At 38.9% G+C, this 19665-nt stretch overlaps 1 protein-coding gene and 1 pseudogene across 1 annotated transcript in view; one reads left to right on the top strand and one right to left on the bottom strand.

The window, feature by feature from the left end:
* LOC127418731 (actin remodeling regulator NHS-like) overlaps window positions 1-12274 on the top strand; it is a 124232-nt gene extending 111958 nt beyond the window's left edge. Inside the window, exons 6-10 of the mRNA XM_051659471.1 lie at window positions 306-501; window positions 3726-3857; window positions 5036-7897; window positions 8012-8135; window positions 8435-12274. Coding sequence (XP_051515431.1) covers window positions 306-501; window positions 3726-3857; window positions 5036-7897; window positions 8012-8135; window positions 8435-9053 — 3933 coding nt within the window. The 3' untranslated portion in view covers window positions 9054-12274. The remainder of the gene's footprint in view (window positions 1-305; window positions 502-3725; window positions 3858-5035; window positions 7898-8011; window positions 8136-8434) is intronic.
* Window positions 12275-12868: 594 nt separating this feature from the next.
* On the bottom strand, window positions 12869-17617 carry LOC127418531 (protein-glutamine gamma-glutamyltransferase K-like; annotated as a pseudogene).
* Window positions 17618-19665: the final 2048 nt, after the last annotated feature.

Here is a 19665-nt window from a genome sequence, read left to right as displayed (position 1 = left end):
CAAGTAGCAAATCATGGTTCATAGCTATGATAAACCTAAAGGCTATTGGCTGTTTATAAAAAAGGGATGAACCCTTCGATACTCTATGTCAATCCCCAACTTCCTGTTTCATTAAGAAATACAGTCTAATCAGTTAAGAAAACTGCGCTTGTCCAGCCATCTTATGGGGTTTTAATATTATGGCAGGTCTGACTTTTGGGTATTAGCCATCATTCATTGGTTAGACACATCTGTAAGGTTTAAAGAGATTTCCATTTAACCTTGGTAACCGCATACCGATATTCTTTACCTGAATGTTCTTCCAGGTTACTCATCCAGTCGAGTCAGATTCAGAGGTGGTGGGTCTAGGCCACTGGCCAAAGTGCCCAATCCCAAACGTGCCCTCAACGCTGGACAAGCAGACCAACTGGCCTGGAGTCTTGCCATTGCCCACTCCAGAGGAGAAGATGAAGACTGACTCTCAAGTCATCACCTCATGCATCGTTCCCATTAATGTAACAGGTAAATGCATTACGCCCCCTGCTTTGTGGTTGATAATGCATGCTGAGGCAGTCCAAAGTCTGACACTTGAAATGAAAGGTATTTCATAGCAACAAATGTTTTGTTTAAAATGAAGTTGCATTATGACAAGGAAAATTTGTTACATCGGTTTTGGTATAATTCAGATACGTACTATTTGGCTCAAGTCTGACATTATCATACTGTAACTACTGAAGGAGAACTTTGGTCTATTAAGATCTAGTGCGAATTTAGCACATAAGGGATTCTTGTAGAGTAATTAATAATAATGTCAAGAGCATTTGCATTGTTTTAAGTTTAGGCCTTTTAACCTTTACAATTTCCATAGGAGAGATTTCAAGATCTTAGCTGTTTCATGTCGATGTATTTTGCTGTGAAAAGTTTACTAGTGTTAACATGTCACAGGAACAGGTTTTGTAGTTTTGAAAAGTAAACAAGTCTATGTTGTGTCTCAATGCCTAATCTATTTGAGAGTTTCATCAACTTGATCAAAGTTCTCCTCTGGTATCAATGAACAGAAGGCTTTCCTTGTGAGGACACTGAATTTTACGTGTATTATTTTCAGAGGAGGGTGCCATTGCTACTTCCCCCTCAGCGATATCAGCTTTCCTAAGTGAGAGATCTTTTACGTGTCCATTCAGTTTCCCCCCTTCAGTATCAGTGCCACTTCATTCCCCAACCCACCACCATCTAGAACAAAGTGCAGAGAGAGAGAAAAGGGGTTGGCAGATCAGTCATGAAAACACTTCTATTTCAGCTGTTGTAGCAGTTTACGAAAATGGTTGATTTAAATGTTACTAGCCTATGATAACATGTCAAGGCTAAGTGACTAATAACTTGATAAATAAGTAGTAAGATGTTCACTCGTCCTCTTTTGGGCCATAAAAAATATTTTAGAATAATAGTGAAATATTCACTATAATAATTACAATAATTACAAACTCATTTTAAGCATTTAAAGGTGGAGTAAGCAATTCCTGAGAAAGACTATTGATATTTGAACTCAACAGCCAAACAAACACACCCCTCCCTTCAGTGCTCCTTCAGAAGCTCCGCCCCCAAATTCATGCACACGCATTGCCAAGGCAACGACACTAACAACTGGGTGAAGTGAAGCAAAATAATAATATAAAACGTCAATAAACGAACAACAAGCGAGCACAAAAACACAGCACACAAAACACAACAGAGTATAAACTAGCGAGAGTTAGTTGTTCAGTTTGATTTTACAATAACACATACAAAACTACAGTGACTGAAGAGGACAGTAGATTTGTAACTAAGCTAACAAAGAAGCTAACGTTACCTAGCATAACATTTAGATTTATGCATCAATCCAAATAATCCCACTGCGCTAGCAAACTTGTGTTTTTAGGCCATTGTGGCTATAAAAATCCTTTGCAAATGTTGTACGGACAAGTACCATGACATAGAGCGAACAACAACACAGCAAGTAATGTAAATAACGTTAGCTTGGTAGCCAGCACACTAGCTCCAGACAGCGACACTCACAACTCTCCTGCTACTATAGCTAACATCACAACAACAGCATATCTTGGTTCTGTGAAACATAGCAAAACTAATGTTACCCACTTATCAAGCAGAAACAGAGCAACCTCCGCATTTGTCTTCAGGCCTTTCAGCTCTCGCAGGTCCATCCACTGTTGAAAATCCTCTCAGATGTTTATGAGGCTCCTAGCCCTTGCCTGATCATACCCCTTCTTTTTCATTTTATATTCGTCTGACCTTTTTCTCTTGGGGTGTTTCTCGGCCATCTCTCCTGCTTGGAGTTCAGCAAGTTAGCATTAGTCAGATTTACCATCCCTCTTCTTCTTCTAATGAACTTCCCTCTCGCTCACTGCCCCATTTCCCCCATCTCCCCTCCCCTCCCCCCCAATCCTGTGCATGAGCACGAACCACCCCCCCTGTTGCTGGTTGGCTGGAATAGTGTTGTGTGGATCAATCCGATCCACTTTGTTTATTTTCCCATTTACAGAGTCAGGGCTGTGGACAAACTCTGGATTTTTTCAGCGCACACACAGAACGGACAGTTAGCAGACCGTGCAGAGAAATTTTTGGAATTTGACAAAAAGTGTATTGAATTAAAATGACTTACTCCACCTTTAAGCATAACAGTTTTTTTTAAGATCACATGAAACATACTGTAAATGCAGTCTCTGTGTGTAAACCTTTCACTGGTTGTGTTTAATAGTATAATAATGAAGTATTAGACATGCTGGAAAGTAGGTTAAAATCTGCAAGTCATGAAATTTGAAACAAAAAAGTTCTTCGTTGTCTTGGTTACCACCTTTGTGCCAGAAATGCGAAGAGTCAAGAAATCGTTTTATGCATGCTAATCAGTTGCATTAGAATTATAAAGAGGCCAAATATACACAGCTTGACTGAGTGAATGGGACTTTTGCAGTACGTGTCAGCACGGGCTGAGTCACTCATAGGCAGCACTGGAAACTGCACATCATAGGCAAAGTGCAGTAATTGATGCTTAAAGGGCCAAGCTTGCAATCACATGAGAGTCATGATGCATGACACTGGACAAACAGCATAACAAACACAGCTTCAAACTGAGAGTACAGCAGGGACAGATCAGACTGCAGTACTAGAGAGTTGGGCTGGGCTTGGGTAGGACGATTGATTCAAGTTATACTCCCATTTTCAACCCCAGTTGTTTTCTGTTCTGACTTCCTGAATATGTGGCTCCTTTCACCTTGCATGACATTGTGCATTGTATGTCCAATGTATTTCTGTGTCAGTTAAAACATTTGAACATGACTGACATCCATCTTTTTTGTTGCACACTTACTGTATGTGACTATGTAATACATACATTAAAATGAAGATTTTTTTTCCTGAGATGTATTGATAACCATCAACATATGCAAGAGGTCAGACTTTTTATATATCTTGCATATGTGGAAGTAAAACTAAATAGTACTATATAAATAATAAGTATTTCCATATATATTTATAAAAAAACTTTTTTAAATTAAAATATTAATATTATTATTATTATTGTTGTTTTTGTATTAATTCTTATCCTCCTTTATTATATTTAAAGACTTTATCTAATTAACTTTATTTAGCATGAATAAAATTCAGTTGGTCATGAGTGTGAGAAACAGGGGAGGGGGCAATAAAAACAGTGGCTGGCACTCTATAACCTCTCACATAATTGATGCTCTTTGCAGGGGTTGGGTTTGACAGAGAGGCCAGTGTGCGATGCTCACTAGTCCACTCGCAATCCGTGCTTCAAAGGCGGAGGAAGCTAAGGAGACGGAAAACCATCACTGGCATTCCCAGACGAGTCCAACAAGATCTGGGTGTGTGAAGCTGTAACATTTTCATGTTATTCTATTTTGTTTTCAATCCATGTTATTTCGGTAGTTGACATGTCTATGAACCTTTATTATTTTTATTTTTTTTTTATGAACAACAAGACTTAAAATGTATTAGTGTGTTAGGGGAAGTGTATGTTTTAGGTGCTGTGACTGGTCACCATTTCTCTTAAAAGTAAAGTAAACTTTAACCCCCCCCCCCCCGTTGTTCCATCCAACCTCATGTGACCTTCATTCTTAGGTGGAACACAAAATAAATTATTTGGCAGAATAAAAGTCACCATGAACGTTTATGGTATAGAAACAAAAGATGCAATGAAAGAGAATGGTGACTAAAGCCCATAGTATACTTCGGTCAGACGTGACACGTTAGGCGTATGTGTACAGGATGCATGATGCAAATTTTGTCATCAGCAGAGGGCTCGAGCACTGAATGTGTTCCGATTTTTCTAACCATGCGTACTCTTAACACGCAGTATGCATATATATGCGCCTGGAATTATTTGCACTATTTAGTGGGTCCACAAGGTGGTAACTCACAATTGACCCTTTTCTGTCACGAAGAAGTGCTAGAAGAAGATGTAATCACTGCTAAACATCAGGAGACGAAGGTAGAAATAACAACAGCGGACGTGCGCATCAAGAGTGAGTGTGTGATGAGGTCAGGAGATACCTGCAATTGTATAACTTGAGTTTGAAAGAAAATAAAGACATACATAACACAACATACATACATTTTGCAGATGCTTTTATCCAAAGTATCGTACAGAGCATTTAAGGTATACATTTTATCAGTTTCTGTGTTCCCTGGGAATCACACCCATGATCTTGGCAATCCAAGCGCCATGCTCTACCAGTTGAGCTACAGGAACCCAGGACATCTTTATGTTTACGTCTCTCAGTATCTCAGTATTAGTATAATAGCACACATGCGCAAACCGCCTGTGTATGCTCGCACAGTCAAATGAATTAAACTTTGAAAGGCTGAGCGTTCGCATCAAAACCTAAGTATACTTTGGGTTAGGACTAAGGACACCTTTACTATATTTTGATCATTTCTCAACAGTCAGTTTGGTATATTATGTATTTAATAAGAGTAAATTGAATGTATAGACAGGTGTCATTTCAATTATTACTGAAAAAAAACATTTAATTGTTTTTAGACTCCGACGAGTCTCCAGTAGCCAGAGAACGTACAGTGATAGTCCACACCAACCCTGATATTTGCCAGGGGGATACACTTTCTCATCTCAACACCAAGGACTCTGGCTGCCAGACAGAGGAATTCCTAATTGTTGGAGCTGCACCTTCGCGTAGACGGATCAGAGCACAGAGGGTGCAGGGGGTGACTGTGACACATTCCCATTCCACGGGGAATATATCCTCACTGCCTGACAGCTCAGACGCAATGTTTACCACCTCAGTGGGCTCCCGTCTGCGCTCCCGAAGCCTCCCACGAGAAGGAGGGCAACTAGTGGACGAAGATCATGAAGACAGTGATGATAATGATGATGAGGAAGAACTCTCCCCGTTTGAGGCTGAGGACTTCCTACCAGTCCCAGGGGAACATATTCTAAAAGATGATGAAGAAAGTACTGATGATCAAGCAGTCCCAGAAAGCCAGCATGCTGTAGGTGCAGAGTGTGACTGGATGGAGAGGGGTCGATCCCGCCTGACTCAGAAAGCTGACATGGGCATATGTGAGATTTCCTCCAGTTCTGACACATTTAGTAGCCCCATCCACTCCGTTTCCAATGCTGGCGTGCTGACTAGCCAGATGGACCACAAGGAGGATCACCAGTCATCAAGTGGCAACTGGAGTGGTAGTAGCTCTACATGTCCCTCCCAAACATCAGAGACCATTCCACCGGCAGCCTCACCCCCACTCACTGGATCATCACACTGTGATTCAGAACTGTCATTAAATGCCGCTACCAATCCTAATGAAGATTCTACAGGCTTTGTGATTGATTCGTATCCTGGATCGCAAGGCCTCTGTAGCCATAGGACAGGTTCATTCACCTCCACCGTAACTGACATGCTTGATGATGCTGGAGTCAGCATTGCCAGTGAGTGTGAGTGGAGCTATCCACACTACAGGCCCAACATGCCTTGCCACCCAGACTTCAGTCCTGAGCACTCAAGGGAAGAAAACAGCCTAGAATGTCCCAGCTTTGCTAGCATAGTTACTTTCGAGAGTTTAACAGATAGGCCACCTTCTGAAAAGGCTGACACCGCTTCACACTATTCTGTAGATGCTGAGGGCTACTATACCTCCATGCACTTTGACTGTGGTCTTAAAGGTAGCAAAAGCTTCACGTATAACTATGCATCTGTAGACCAGCAACAGGCAGAATATGGACTTCAAGCAAACACACTTGGGAGACATAGTCTCTCTCTAAGGAAACCAAAGTTGAAGCCATCCCCACCAAAACGCAGCTCATCCTTGAAGAAAATAAGCAGTCATGTTGGACCTTCTGCTGACAGGAATGAACCAAAGATAGCTGGTAGTCATAACAAATCAACGTCTTCCGGGGACAAAACACAGCATATAGGGTTAAATGGGTCCTCAAGTCAACTGGAGAGTGAGGAGCCACTGGGGGCTTGGGGTGTTGAGAGTTCTATGGAGATTCCAGATGTTGCTTTATTTGGCTCCACAGAAACACATTCTTTCAAGGATGAGGGAGCAGTACAGTCAGAATATGCAGACCTCTGGCTTCTTAATGATTTGAAATCCAATGATCCTTACAGATCTTTGTCCAGTTCCAGCACAGCTACGGGTACCACTGTCATTGAATGCATTAAGTCACAGGAGAGCTCAGAATCCAAGGCTTCCCAGTCTGCATCCAGGGCTACCACTCCTTCACTACCATCAATGGAAAATGAATTTAGATTGCCTTCACCAGAGAAGCTGGTATGTCTAGCATCACCCTCCAGTGGCTACTCAAGCCAGTCAGAAACACCAACATCTTCTCTACCATCGGCTTTCTTCCCAAATGCTCACCCAATGTCCCCCACCAGTGGCAAGAGGAAACCCAAAGTTCCAGAAAGGAAGTCCTCACTTGCTTCATTGCTGAAGTATTCATCCAAGAGGGACCTTGAACTACCTATCATACCTCCCACCCACCTTAACCTAAGTGCCCTTCCCAATGCCTGCAAGCCTGCAATTCACAAAAAACAGACAAATATCCTAAATCAGAGAAAGCAGAAAGCTACAGTAGAAACTAAGGGTGAGAGTCTGGCCAGTTCTGTTTCAAATGATGAGCCAGCAATCACTGGTCCTTTGGCCATCACGCCTAAGGTACTTTGTTCTGTTCAGCTACGTTCAGTTGGCAAATCCAGAGATGGTAGCCACGATCGTCTTAGCATTGATACTGCCACTAGGCCTAAGTGTCCCACTGTGACTATCAACACCTTACCAACTCACAATAATCCCCATGAAACTAGGAAACCCCCTCCATATAGAACACTTCTCACAGAACCACCCTCTCAGGACAATTGTGATTCACTGTTTACCCCAGTAGATGGACTAGCTGCTAAGAATATAGCAAGCCATTTTGGTGGAAATAGATATGATAGACTAGCCCCATCACCTCTTCGGAGCATGACTGCTTTTAGGTCCCAGCCTGAGCAGGTGAACATGGATGAAGTCACATCAGTCATATTAGAGAATTCCGCAAGTCAAGAAGGTAAAGTTGCAGATGAAGTGGGCACCTCAAAGAATATCTTTCCCCAGAACAATCTAGAAATAGAGCAAAACCAGCCATTGAGATCTGAACCAAATGAAGGAAGCCCTTCACTGCTTCTCACACCTGGTCAGAATGGAATAGCAATGAGGTCAGACAGTCTTGACCAAGTGCCTGATATTATCTATCAAACATTTAAAAAATCACAAGCTTATCCAATCATTGGTGCTGTTAACCATGGAGAACAATCTGTAACATCAGGTGTTCCAACCAGAAGTGCCTCAATGGAATCTGTAGAGGAAAGTTCAACACCGGACACAGAGGACTATTTTAGCAAAGGTAAGTTTGTCAAGGTCTTGTTACTGTAAATGAGCTCTAATTTTAGGCTGTATTTTCCTTAGAATATTTGAAATGTTTGATTGGAATGAGTTAGGCAACAATATTCTATTTCAGAGTCCACACCGAGCGATTCAACTGTGTCCCCTCTAACAGATGAATCAAAAACTGATGATGATAGTGTTTTCATTTCACCAAGTAAAACTCGCACAACAGAGGATCTCTTTGCCATGATTCACAGGTGTGTTTTACATTTGTCTGGTACATTTTATATTAGTGGTATTCAGTTCCATTTCTGGAGGGCCACGTCCTGCAGAATTTGGTTCCGATCCAGCTTTTACGCTTCTGCTTGGAATTTTCTGAGTAATAATTAAGACCTTGATTAGCTGGTTCAGGTGGGTTTGATTAGGCTTGGAGCTAAACTCTGCAGAACATGGCCCTGTTTTAAACTAACCCAAAAACTAGTCCAAAAAATAAAGAAATCCAGAACTCTTAATGTAACTTTAAAAACAAAACATGCTTCATATTTTGCCATCTCAGGTCAAAAAGAAAAATGCTGGGCAGGAAAGATTCTGGAGACATGACATTACGGAGCCATTCAAGTGGTGTTTCTGGGAATGGCCCTGCTACCAATCCTGCAACCTCTCCTAGCACCCCAACCATGCCCACAAATTCAACTACACAAATTGTGTCCCAGAGAGCCCCAGGTCAAATTTTCAGGAGTGCCAAAAAGTCTAGTACCTCGAATGAAGAGTTCAAATTGCTGCTGTTGAAAAAGGGAAGTCGCTCCGAGTCCAGTTACCGCATGTCAGCTACAGAGATCCTAAAGAGTCCCATTGCACCCAAAAGCCCTGGTGAGCTCTTGATGGAGGGTTCCAGACCACTTGAGGAGCCACTCTCTCCTTTACAACAACAATTTCTAGAGGGATCACCTGAACAAATCCACAGCCCCTTTCCAAAAACATATGCCGAGGGCTTCACCACAAAAGCTTTTTCCACATCTGCCTCATCTCGACAAGGCCGATCAAGGATGCCACCAGCTGCAAGCAGTAGCCGCTACAGTACACGTAGTCGGCTGTACACAGCTCCCATGCAGGCCATATCAGAAGGGGAAACAGAAAACTCAGATGGTAGCCCACATGACGACCGTTCCTCCTGAAAATGCACCTTGAACTTTTAGCAGCAACTAAGTATAGACACAATCTTTGACATCGTCAAAATGCTGGACACTTGGCATACTTAATATTTTTAAGTATCTGTTTTTAGACCGAAAATGAAAGAAAAACATTCTTATGTTGATTTTTAGTGGTGGTATCATAACTACCAAGAGCATATTTTTTTTATGTGAATGCTTTCTTTGTGTACCAACTGACATTTCATTTTGGGATTAGAAAAATAGAAAATTCCATCACTTTGTAAGTAATCACAGGGTATCAATACAGTGATGCATTTTTGACACAAGCATTTAGCATTATCTAGAATGATAAAAACAGTACTGTATTGAGGGGTAACTGTGAAAATGGGTCTAGTCAGTGTTAAAAGAAGGGAAAATCTTTCCTGTACCTTAAACACAAACTGTTTACGGCAGACAGCTTGGGACAATCAAAGAGTGGCCTTTTGTATAGTTAGCTGTAGCATAAATGGGCTGAATATTTTTTGAGTAACATCTCAGATTTACTGTTAGCCTGTAACTGGATCTTATTGGGCAAGAATTGTAGCTGCATTGGATTTTCCTAATGGCCTACCAATAGTTTGCACTTCTTTTGGTACTGAGAAAGTTTCAGAATATTTTATCAGAACAAAAATGCCACATCAAAAAATGAAAAGTGACATAAATAAATATCTATATATATATATAGTACATGAATTTTAACAAAAAGAAAATATGTATTTTTATTGACATTAGTTAAAAAAAAATAATGGTCTAGAAAAGGACTATCAGGCAAATGTGGACAAAAGCTTGTCCTCTTTGTGGCAATTTAAAGATAATGAAAGCCTTTTAATTCAACATCTAATTTGATGACCACATGGCTATTCTCTTAATTCAATATTTATCTTTTTTAGTGAATTTCTTAAAAAGATATATATATACTTTTGGCGTTTCAGTGATAGAAAAGTCTTGTTAAAAAATATTAATAAAAATCAGCACAACTCATTGTTTGTATATAAACAAATGTATCTGCTAAGGAAACACAACAACAGCTACAACACCGTCACTATACGTATTCTGTGAATACTGTATCAACCCTTACTGTTTCTCAATTATTAATGATTCTGTTTTGCTTATTGTGAGGTGATTTTTTTTATTTTTTATTTTTTGTCATCACTGACCACACAACAGGACTAATATTGTGCAAATGTTTTTCAGACAATTTATAAAATTATGCCTCTACCACAGTGATTGTAGATTTGATATATTTCACTTTAATAGATGAATTAACTGCATGCAATAAAACTTCAGAGAGTAGCCAATATTGGTACTTTTTTTTTTTAGAGAACCTATTGTCCATTCAATGAATTTGCTTCAATATGTCAAGACACATTGTGAGGTCATAAGTTGTTTTTTGTCCTCAAAAATTCAGATTTAAACACTTGACAATCTTTTTCAAAGACATTTATATGTAGTAAAATGCACTACAGCAGAACAATACAGTAGCAAATGCAGAAGGCTGAGTAGAAGTTTCTTGAAGTGTGTAGTGAAAGTGCTTTTAGTTAAGGAAAGGGGCATTTGAAGTTTGTGTTGAATTGGTTTTGAATTTGCGATGTTGAGAAGGTAATGAGGAAAGTTAAGAGAAGGATAAAAAGTAGGCTGTTGTCTTTGGCACTGATGGAAAACAGACATTCTTTTCTCTATGCGGTTGCTGTTAAGTAGCACAGACAACTGTCTATCCAAAGAATGAATACAGATTGAGGTACAGAGCAATATCAGACTGAGAGACAGAGTAAGTCTGCAGTTAGAGGGGTTTGTGTCTTTGAAGTCATGTAGAGACCATTTTTACTTGGATTTGTTTCACCAACAATACATGTGTTTACAAGGTTGTCAAAAAGATGCAAATCAAAGGAAAAAATATAGACTTTTGCTACTGTTTGGGTTATCTTTTCTCACACATGGAACTCTAAGCTATTTGCCAGTTTCCAAGACCCACCTTGTGATTTTAATGTTGGTACTAAAGTGGAAGGGTTGTTTGTATTTGTTTTTTTAAATGCTGGCTTTTATGAAATATTGGGCTTTGGAGAAATTTCGAATGACTACAGATTAATTTATGGATTTATGGACTTTGTAATGTTTTTCTTTTTGGATGTTTTTTGAAAGCTTTTTGGAAGCTTTATTGTGAAACACTGGTTTTAGAATAAGTTTACCACAGAAATTACAACCACTTATAAATAATATCAAAATCTGATGACATAAGCTATCATGCTAATGATCCTTGTAAACCTAAGTTCACTGTGTCCAGTAGTGTATTTGGCATTTCTTTCCTGTGTCCTGCTCATTGACCTCGTAAAATTCTGGTATTTCTGCAATTTGCTTGGCATGAGAGTCAGTCTTTGGTTCATTTACTGGACTAAGTATATGAGCTGTCTTCTGCTATTTTATCACTAATAAACTACCTGCTAACTTCTGATTCAAAAGCTTTAGGTAAAGACATTAAAGGGAAAAACACAATTACATTATCACCTTAATTTAAGATGCAAATCTAAAAGGCAACAAAGACTGTTCAGTATCCATCTCCGTAGCATCAGAGGGTTACAGACAGCAGTGAATAATTTTGTACACTACCATTCCAACATTGTAAAGTCTAACCTTAAAAGTTGCACTGATGTAGTACATGTGTGAAGGTTTTCACATTGTCTTTTTCTGTACCTAAGACTACTTTGTCCAGAAATAGTTTAAATAAAAGAAAAAAACAAGAAAAAAGCAATTATCATTTGAAAATTAAAATCTCAAATTCTTAGTTCATTGCATGCTTGTGTGGTAACGTAAAGATTTGTGTACCAAAGGATTTCAGAGCTGAACAAGCTTGTTAAACAAAACAAAACAAAAGTTACTGCCCTGAAAACAGAGTTGCAAGATGGAGGTCTTCAAGCAACTAAAATGAAATAACTTTATTTCTCTCTCTTTTGCTTTCTTTTTTTTTTTTTGTACAAATTTGTAAATCTTATACCTTTTTAAATTGTTCCAAGATGTTCCTTATGTAAAGTGTTTTCAAAGTTTACATTCATTATAAGCCTTTGTATATTTTTGATCTGTGAAACACTTCGAGTCTTGTATTTATTTTTTAGCAAACTTTGTGGAAAGTCCCATTGTACAATGTCTCTAAAAATGTTTGCCAACTTGACTGGCTGTTTAGTAAATGTGCATAGAAGAGACCAATAAATGTGACCGCTTTAAACAGCTCTTCTTGTGTTTAAATGGGAAAGACATTTTATAGTATAAAGAAAATAAGTGAAGCTGAGCCTATTGTATACAGTATATGTACAGTACATTGTGTATATAGTGAGCGAATAGAAATTGTGCAGACTAGATGAATTAACTAATGGGGTATTAATGGACTCATCAGAATTACAAATTAATGTTATACAGTAAAGCATAGATATTTGTATTAAATCTGAGACCACACGGAGTACATATTAAGCACAGGTAAGTGAAGAAAATCATCATAAAATCACAAAAATTAGACTTTTCAATCAAATAAGAGGACAGATAGCATGAGAAACAAATTAGCAAAAACAAACAAAAGAAACCATATATGATTAGCCAGTGTGACATATGCAATCTCTCCCACACTTTTACATAACAAAAGAGAAAAAAGAAAAAGAAAAACATGAATAGAAAAAAAACAATGCCTGGCACAAAATATCCTCTAAGTGCAACATACTCTAAGATCAGGATGAAATTAACATGTTTACCATTTACAGTTGTATATTTAATTACTGCCTAGTGCCTACCTTACCTTAGGTCATTTGAATGCTTTGTTACTGTTGTCTCACAACTATGTCAGCAACTCCATGCACCTGAGTCAGCTGAGGACAGTCGTGGGATGCTAGAAGTATATGTGGGCCATGACACTTGGGAACGAATGTTTCGGTCAGGTTCTCTGTGGTAAGGCTTGCAATGTCACTATATAAAATATTATAACATTCCTGCTAAAACTAAAACTACACAGCAATACAGTACATTGGATCAGTACATATTAGACAGTTTGAATCTAGTTCAATCAGCTGAAAAAAAAATGAATATAATAAGACAAGAATAAAATATAATTTTGTATCATCTTACCCATGTGTAATTGTTTAAGCCTGCTGCAGTCCCAGTCCCTCTATATGGAAAATTAAATTTTTTAGTGCACAAGCCAGTGGGTTTTGGAATGTGATTTTGACTGCCATTTCTTTGCCCACTACATAATCACATACAGGCTGATTGAGATGATCACAAACAAATGAATACCATTAGGTTTACATTAGACAATAAAGCAAAAAACTCAAAGCCATTCAAAAACTAATTATGAAAAGCAGTCACAGAGAATAATAATAATAATTTAAAAAAATGAGGACCGAAAAATCCCCAACCTTATTAACCACTATCCCACAGCACCCCAGTTTAAAAGTGAGAACCCGCTGAAATCACAGCAATCATAAGATCTGGTGTGTGCAGTGTGAAGTTGAACTGGGTGTCCAGAATCTGCTTAGTCTGAGCAACCTACCCAAAGATACTGAGCATCAGTGCTGCCTGGTCCACAAAGTGGTATTTATATTCATCATACCGCAGGGTCCATGGAATACTCTGCACTATAAAGGGAAAAGAGAAAAATGCTGGATGAACACTAATTCTCTAAGTCATAACGTAGTGTTGGATTTGAATATACCACCTGTGGTCTGTACTGTAATGTCATGCTGTTGATGAGAGCTAAACTTTGACACCCTCACAGGCCTTCAACTCAATGTTTATCTGGCCCTTTCTCACTAAAGCTTCGTGAACTCCGGTGTAGTACATGGCTGCCACCTGGCTGTAGAGGGTGACAGCACGAGGTGAGTCGCGTGTGTTCTCCAGAACCATGGAAAGCGCAGTATCCTTGCCCACACATGGTCCCTCTCCCTGCATAGTGACTTTAACAGTTACATCTCTGGCACAGGGCAAAGGGGATATGCATCGTTTGGAGCCATGGCGAATGGCTGTTTCCAAAGCAATACGCTGTTCCTCGGTATCTGATGAATGTTGCATAAAGAAGAGGGAAGAGCAGTTTATTAAAAGTGTTCAGAAGTAAATGCAAATATCTTCAGGGTATTGTAAACAATAATGTGATGAACCTCGTGGATGTTTGTAGAGGTGTGTGATATCAAAACTTTTGTCAGAGCCATAGCCTTGGTGCTGATGCAGTGGCCTACAGTGTTCTTCTCAACATAGACAATGCCGAAGGTCCCATCACATCTCCGCTGCCAGTAAACTTTATCATTGTTCACCTGGAACACAACGGGCCAAACTTAACTACTAAAGTACAAACACTACTGGAATGCATTTATGTGAGACAGAAAATATTTAAAATGTTTCTGATGAAATGTTAAAGGCAGATGCAATTTTCACCCTGGTGCAAATAATGGTATACTGTACGCTTTTTACACCCCTTGTGCAAATAGTGTCAGATACAGGTGTAGTCAAAACAACCTGGAGCTGAACACGCTCAAAACGGTGTAGATGATTGTGGAGGAACACCCCAACATTGACCCCCCTCACCATTCTGAACATCACTGTGGCAGCAGTGGAGTCATTCAGATTCCTGGGCTCTACCATCTCACAGGACCTGAAGTAGGAGACCCACATTGACTCCATTGTGAAAAAGGCCCAGCAGAGGTTGTACTTCCTTCACCAGTTGAGGAAGTTCAAGCTGATACAGTTCTACTCAGCAGTCATTGAGTCTGTCCTCTGCACTTCAGTAACTGTCTGGTTTGGTGCAGCTACGAAATCGGACATCAGAAGACTACAAAGGACAGTTCGGAGTGCTGAGAGGATTATTGGTTGCCCCCTGCCCCCCCTTCAAGAACTGTACACTTCCAGAGTGAGGAAAAGGGCTGGAAAAATCACTCTGGACCCCACTCACACAGCCCACTACCTTTTTTAACTGTTGCCTTCTGGCAGGCACTACAGAGCACTGAGCACCAGAACCGTCAGGCACAGGAACAGATTTTTCCCTCAGGCTATCCATCTCATGAACAGATAAAACTGCCCCACTGAGCAATAATTATGTGCAATACACGGCTTAATCTATTTATATGTAACCAACATACCATACCTCTTCTGCCGTTACATTCTCTTGCTTCTATATATAACAGATTTGTATTTGTATTTGTATATTGTACATACGTATATATATATATATATATATATATATATATATATATATATATATATATATATATATTGTCCTATTGTGTATTTCTATAAATACTTTATTTTCTATTCACTTTTTATTTTGATCTCTGTCTTGTTGCTGTATTATTTGTGTACTGGAAGCTTCTGTCACCAAGACAAATTCCTTGTATGTGTAAGCATACTTGGCTATAAAGCTCATTCTGATTCTGATTCTGATTCCTCCACTTTTGTGGAACTGTTTCAGAATGGGACTGCTACCACACCAGGCTGGAGAAATCCCACCTCTATAATTACTTAACCATTTACCTGTCAACACACAAAAGTCATTGTTGGCAATAACCTGTCAAGAGATGGTGGAAAGAGTTATGTCATTGTCTGTCCTCTTTGCTAAACATCATCAATCTCATTTGGCAGATGCATTTATTCAAAGCACCTTGCAGTTTATTTTATTAATACATGTATTCCCTTGGAACAAAAACCCATGATCTAAGCGTAGCTAGTGCCATATTATACAAAAAAGGCAGTGAAGACTCATCGTGGCAGATAACACTCTGGCGACAATAACAGGGCTCGCCCATCCTGAGCAAGGCACGCCACTCCTTTCCAACACATACAAACATACAGCCAAGACTCCCTCATAAAACTAAGAATTACAGATCAGAGAACAAGAACACTTTAGATTCAAGAAACTTTTGTTATGCTTTGTTCAGCTATAGAAAATGGATCTTGTAGTACTTCGTTGTTACTTATTTTGTCATGTATGAATAAAAGTGTGGCTCTTATTTGGCCTATGTTCCATGTTCTGCAACCAATTTGTTGCTTAGTTCCATAACAGATTCTGCTCGTGTCATTCAGCACAAACTCAACTCTCTCTGCATCACTGCGGAGACTCACAGCACTGTAGGCTCATGCTACTTTCCACGATCCAAGCGCAACTTACCACGCGCCCCATTGAGAGCGAGAACCACTAATCGCGACCATGAGGAGGTTACCCCATGTGACTCTACCCTCCCTAGCAACTGGGCCAGTTTGGTTGCTTAAGAGACCTGGCTGGAATTACTCAGCACACCCTGGATTTGAACTCGTGACTCCAGGGGTGGTAGTCAGCGTCAATACTCGCTGAGCTTCCCAGGCCCCCTGCAGCATCCTTTTTTAACCATTAAGACTTCCTCGATAAACCAGTTTCACAAGTTAAGTTTAGTCATGACAACTATTGAAAAGATTAAGCATGTTAATATGGGTATGACAAATTGACAGGTTTTTGGTTTTGGCGGACTAGATCTGCTACGCTGTTGCTGCTGCTGCTGCTGCAGAGCAAGTACAGAAACTTGCTACTGCTAGAACCTACACAGACATACTGAGTTAAGCATGTGGACATGCTGCTGCTGCTGCACAATTAGAAAAACACAAGACATACTGTGTCAAGCATGTATAACATACTGCTGCACAATTTATCATAAATACAATCCCCATGTAGCAGATCTAGACTGTGGATCTGGGGTAGTGGAGGGTTTCAGAGAAAACTCTTGCAGCTCGCTGCAGAGAAAGTACGCAGTTTGATTTGCTACCTGATTACATGACAAAGGATCTGTCAGCTTACACCATGTGAGCTGATTGGCTTGATATGTCACATCTGAGCAACCTAACTGGCTAACATATAACAAGTTCAAAGAACCTATCAGCTTGCGCCATTCAGAGTTCCATGCCTGAACTTAGCAATTTTTCCACCAGCAAAACCAGCACTAACCAGCCTGGACCACCATAGATATAATGTACTTCTCATAGCCGAAGGTTTCATATGAAATACAAGTAGGACATGCATATAATAATCTATAAAAGACTTGGAAAAAGTCTTAAGTGCATGATTATTTTTGCCTTGAACACCTACAACGTCCATCTCATAAAAACATACCTCTACATCAGGGGCTGAACAGCATATAAATGTCATTGTCAGGGTTGTACGGTGAAATGTATCTTGCCCCTGGACAGTGTGTTGCAAAACTGAGCTTGTATCTTCCTATACAAGCTGACAGAGCAGAGTTAACACTCAGTTTGATTCATTTTTTTTACCCCCTTTTCAACAATCTTGACTCCCCAGCAGTCTTTCTTCAATTCTTCCACTAATGTAACTATCACATATGTGCCGTTCTGTATTGATGGGGCATTACCTGTAAGACACAGGTAAGACAACAATTTAAATGTTTATTTAGCCCTTCTAACAAATTCACTCTAAATATATCAACATGTCCACTGTTGTATTTGGTAGAAAGAAAAAAAGGCCATAACTGACCAAATGTCAGCTCCAGGTGCAGTTTGTCTCTATTTGAAACGAAAGGCCGGGACAGCTCAATCCACATCTGAAAACACTGCCCTCTACCAGTGCCCTCTACTGCCCTCTATACCATCGCTTTCTCATGCTTGTGTGCTTGAAACTGGCTTGCTGCTTGCTTCCAATTCCACTTTAGTTCCAGTGCAAATGTTTGCGATTCCTGACATACTGTATTGTTTAAAAGTAGACATAGGGGAAGGACAATAAAAAAAGAAAAAAAAGTGAGTGATCATGCACAAAGTTTACATCTGAGGTGGTTAATCACTCATAAAAAAGTATAGAAGGCTGCTTTCAAACCTATCAAGCCAAATGCAGCAAAATGGTTTCCAAAAAAGTTCACGCAAAAATGAAAATTCTCTCATCATTTACTCACCCTTATGCCATCCCAGATGTGTATGACTTTCTTTCTTCGCAAATGAAGATTTTAGAAGAATACATCAGCTCTTTGGTCCATAAAATGCATGTGAATGGGTGCCAAAATGTTGATGCTCCAAAAATCAAATAAAGGCAGCATAAAAGTAATCCATAATACTCAAGTGGTTAAATCAAGATCTTCAAAAGAAATATGATAAGTGTGGGTGAGAAACAGATCACTTTCACATTCTTCTTCTTGTGTTTTTGGTGATTCACATTCTTAATGCATATCGCCCTCTACTGGGCAGGGAGAAGAATTTCAAACAAAAAAGTACTTCAATATTTATCTTTTTCTCACCCACACCTATCATATCACTTCTGAAAATATGGATTAAAACACTGCAGTCGTATGGATTACTTTTATGCTGCCTTTATGTGCTTTTTGGAGCTTAAACAATTTGGCACCCATTCACTTGCATTATATGAACCTACAGAGCTGAGATATTCTTCTAAAAATTATAATTTGTGTTCTGCAGAAGAAAGAAAGTCATACACATGAGGATGAGTAAATGATGAGAGAATTTTAATTTTAGGGTGAACTATCCCTTTAATGCTTGCCCAAATGTTGCAGACTAAATAGGCTAGATATGGAACCACATCTCTTACTTTTATTATTTTTATCCAACCAGAATATACTGTATTGCTTCATTCCACTTCGCCAATGACTTAAAGCAAAGTATTTATAGAATAACTGCACAGAGTACTTTACATCATCTGTTTCTGTTTCTCATGATCCTTTTTTTTTTTTTTTTTTTTTTTTTGGTTGAGTGAATGTTAAGAGGGTGTAAAGGTAAAGGGTGACTACTCTGAAGAATTTAAAATATAAGATAGTTTTGATTTGTTTAAAATGTATTTGGTCACTTACTGCATTATTTCCACATGTCAAGTTATTTCATAGTTTCAATTATTATTTTCAAAAATGGCCTTTTCTATAAAAATCTGAACCTCAGTTTTCTGGAAAAACAGTTATTATGTGCAAAATACATCACAAGCTTAAAAAAATCTTAAATAAATATTTTAAGTTGATTACTTACATGTTGGGAGTTCTTGTTCCTGAATGTGTTTGAAGAGTGCCTTGTATCTGTTAATTAACCGAATAATCGTACTCTCAGGGAACTTGAAGCAGGTGAAAATTATGTCATGCTGTGCCAAACTCTGCTTTCACTGAAATGATGCTCCAAAATGCACCGTTATATAATCACCTCTTCTCCACCTGATGAACTCATAATGTGTTAACAATGACCATCGTGAGAGAGAAGATCTGGGTGAGTCACGCAAGGTTTGTTTTATTTTTTATTATTGTCTCTTGAAGAGAATTGGAGTGAAATTAACATTTTAGTATAATTGTTCTGAACTGAATAACAATTACACTAAGAAGGCAGAGCTCTCCATGAGAAATCCCAGGCTAAGATTTCAGTAATGCTCTTTTAAGGTGTTGAATCAAATGACACATAAAATCTCTATATAATAGTAAATTAATGATAGTCAAATTGAACAATGTTTAACAAAGAAAAAAGAAACAATATCAGTTCTTATTTATGATTATGGTCATTGTGTTATATCACTTTTAGAGAGCAGTGATTAATATTCTGACAGTGTCTCATACAGTATATTTGATTTACAGAACTTCTGTTTAGATAAGTTTATGATGTTACTTATAAC

This window comes from Myxocyprinus asiaticus, chromosome 28, assembly GCF_019703515.2.
Source record: "Myxocyprinus asiaticus isolate MX2 ecotype Aquarium Trade chromosome 28, UBuf_Myxa_2, whole genome shotgun sequence".
Classification (NCBI taxonomy): domain Eukaryota; kingdom Metazoa; phylum Chordata; class Actinopteri; order Cypriniformes; family Catostomidae; genus Myxocyprinus; species Myxocyprinus asiaticus.
This window is presented reverse-complemented; position numbering and strand designations above follow the sequence as displayed.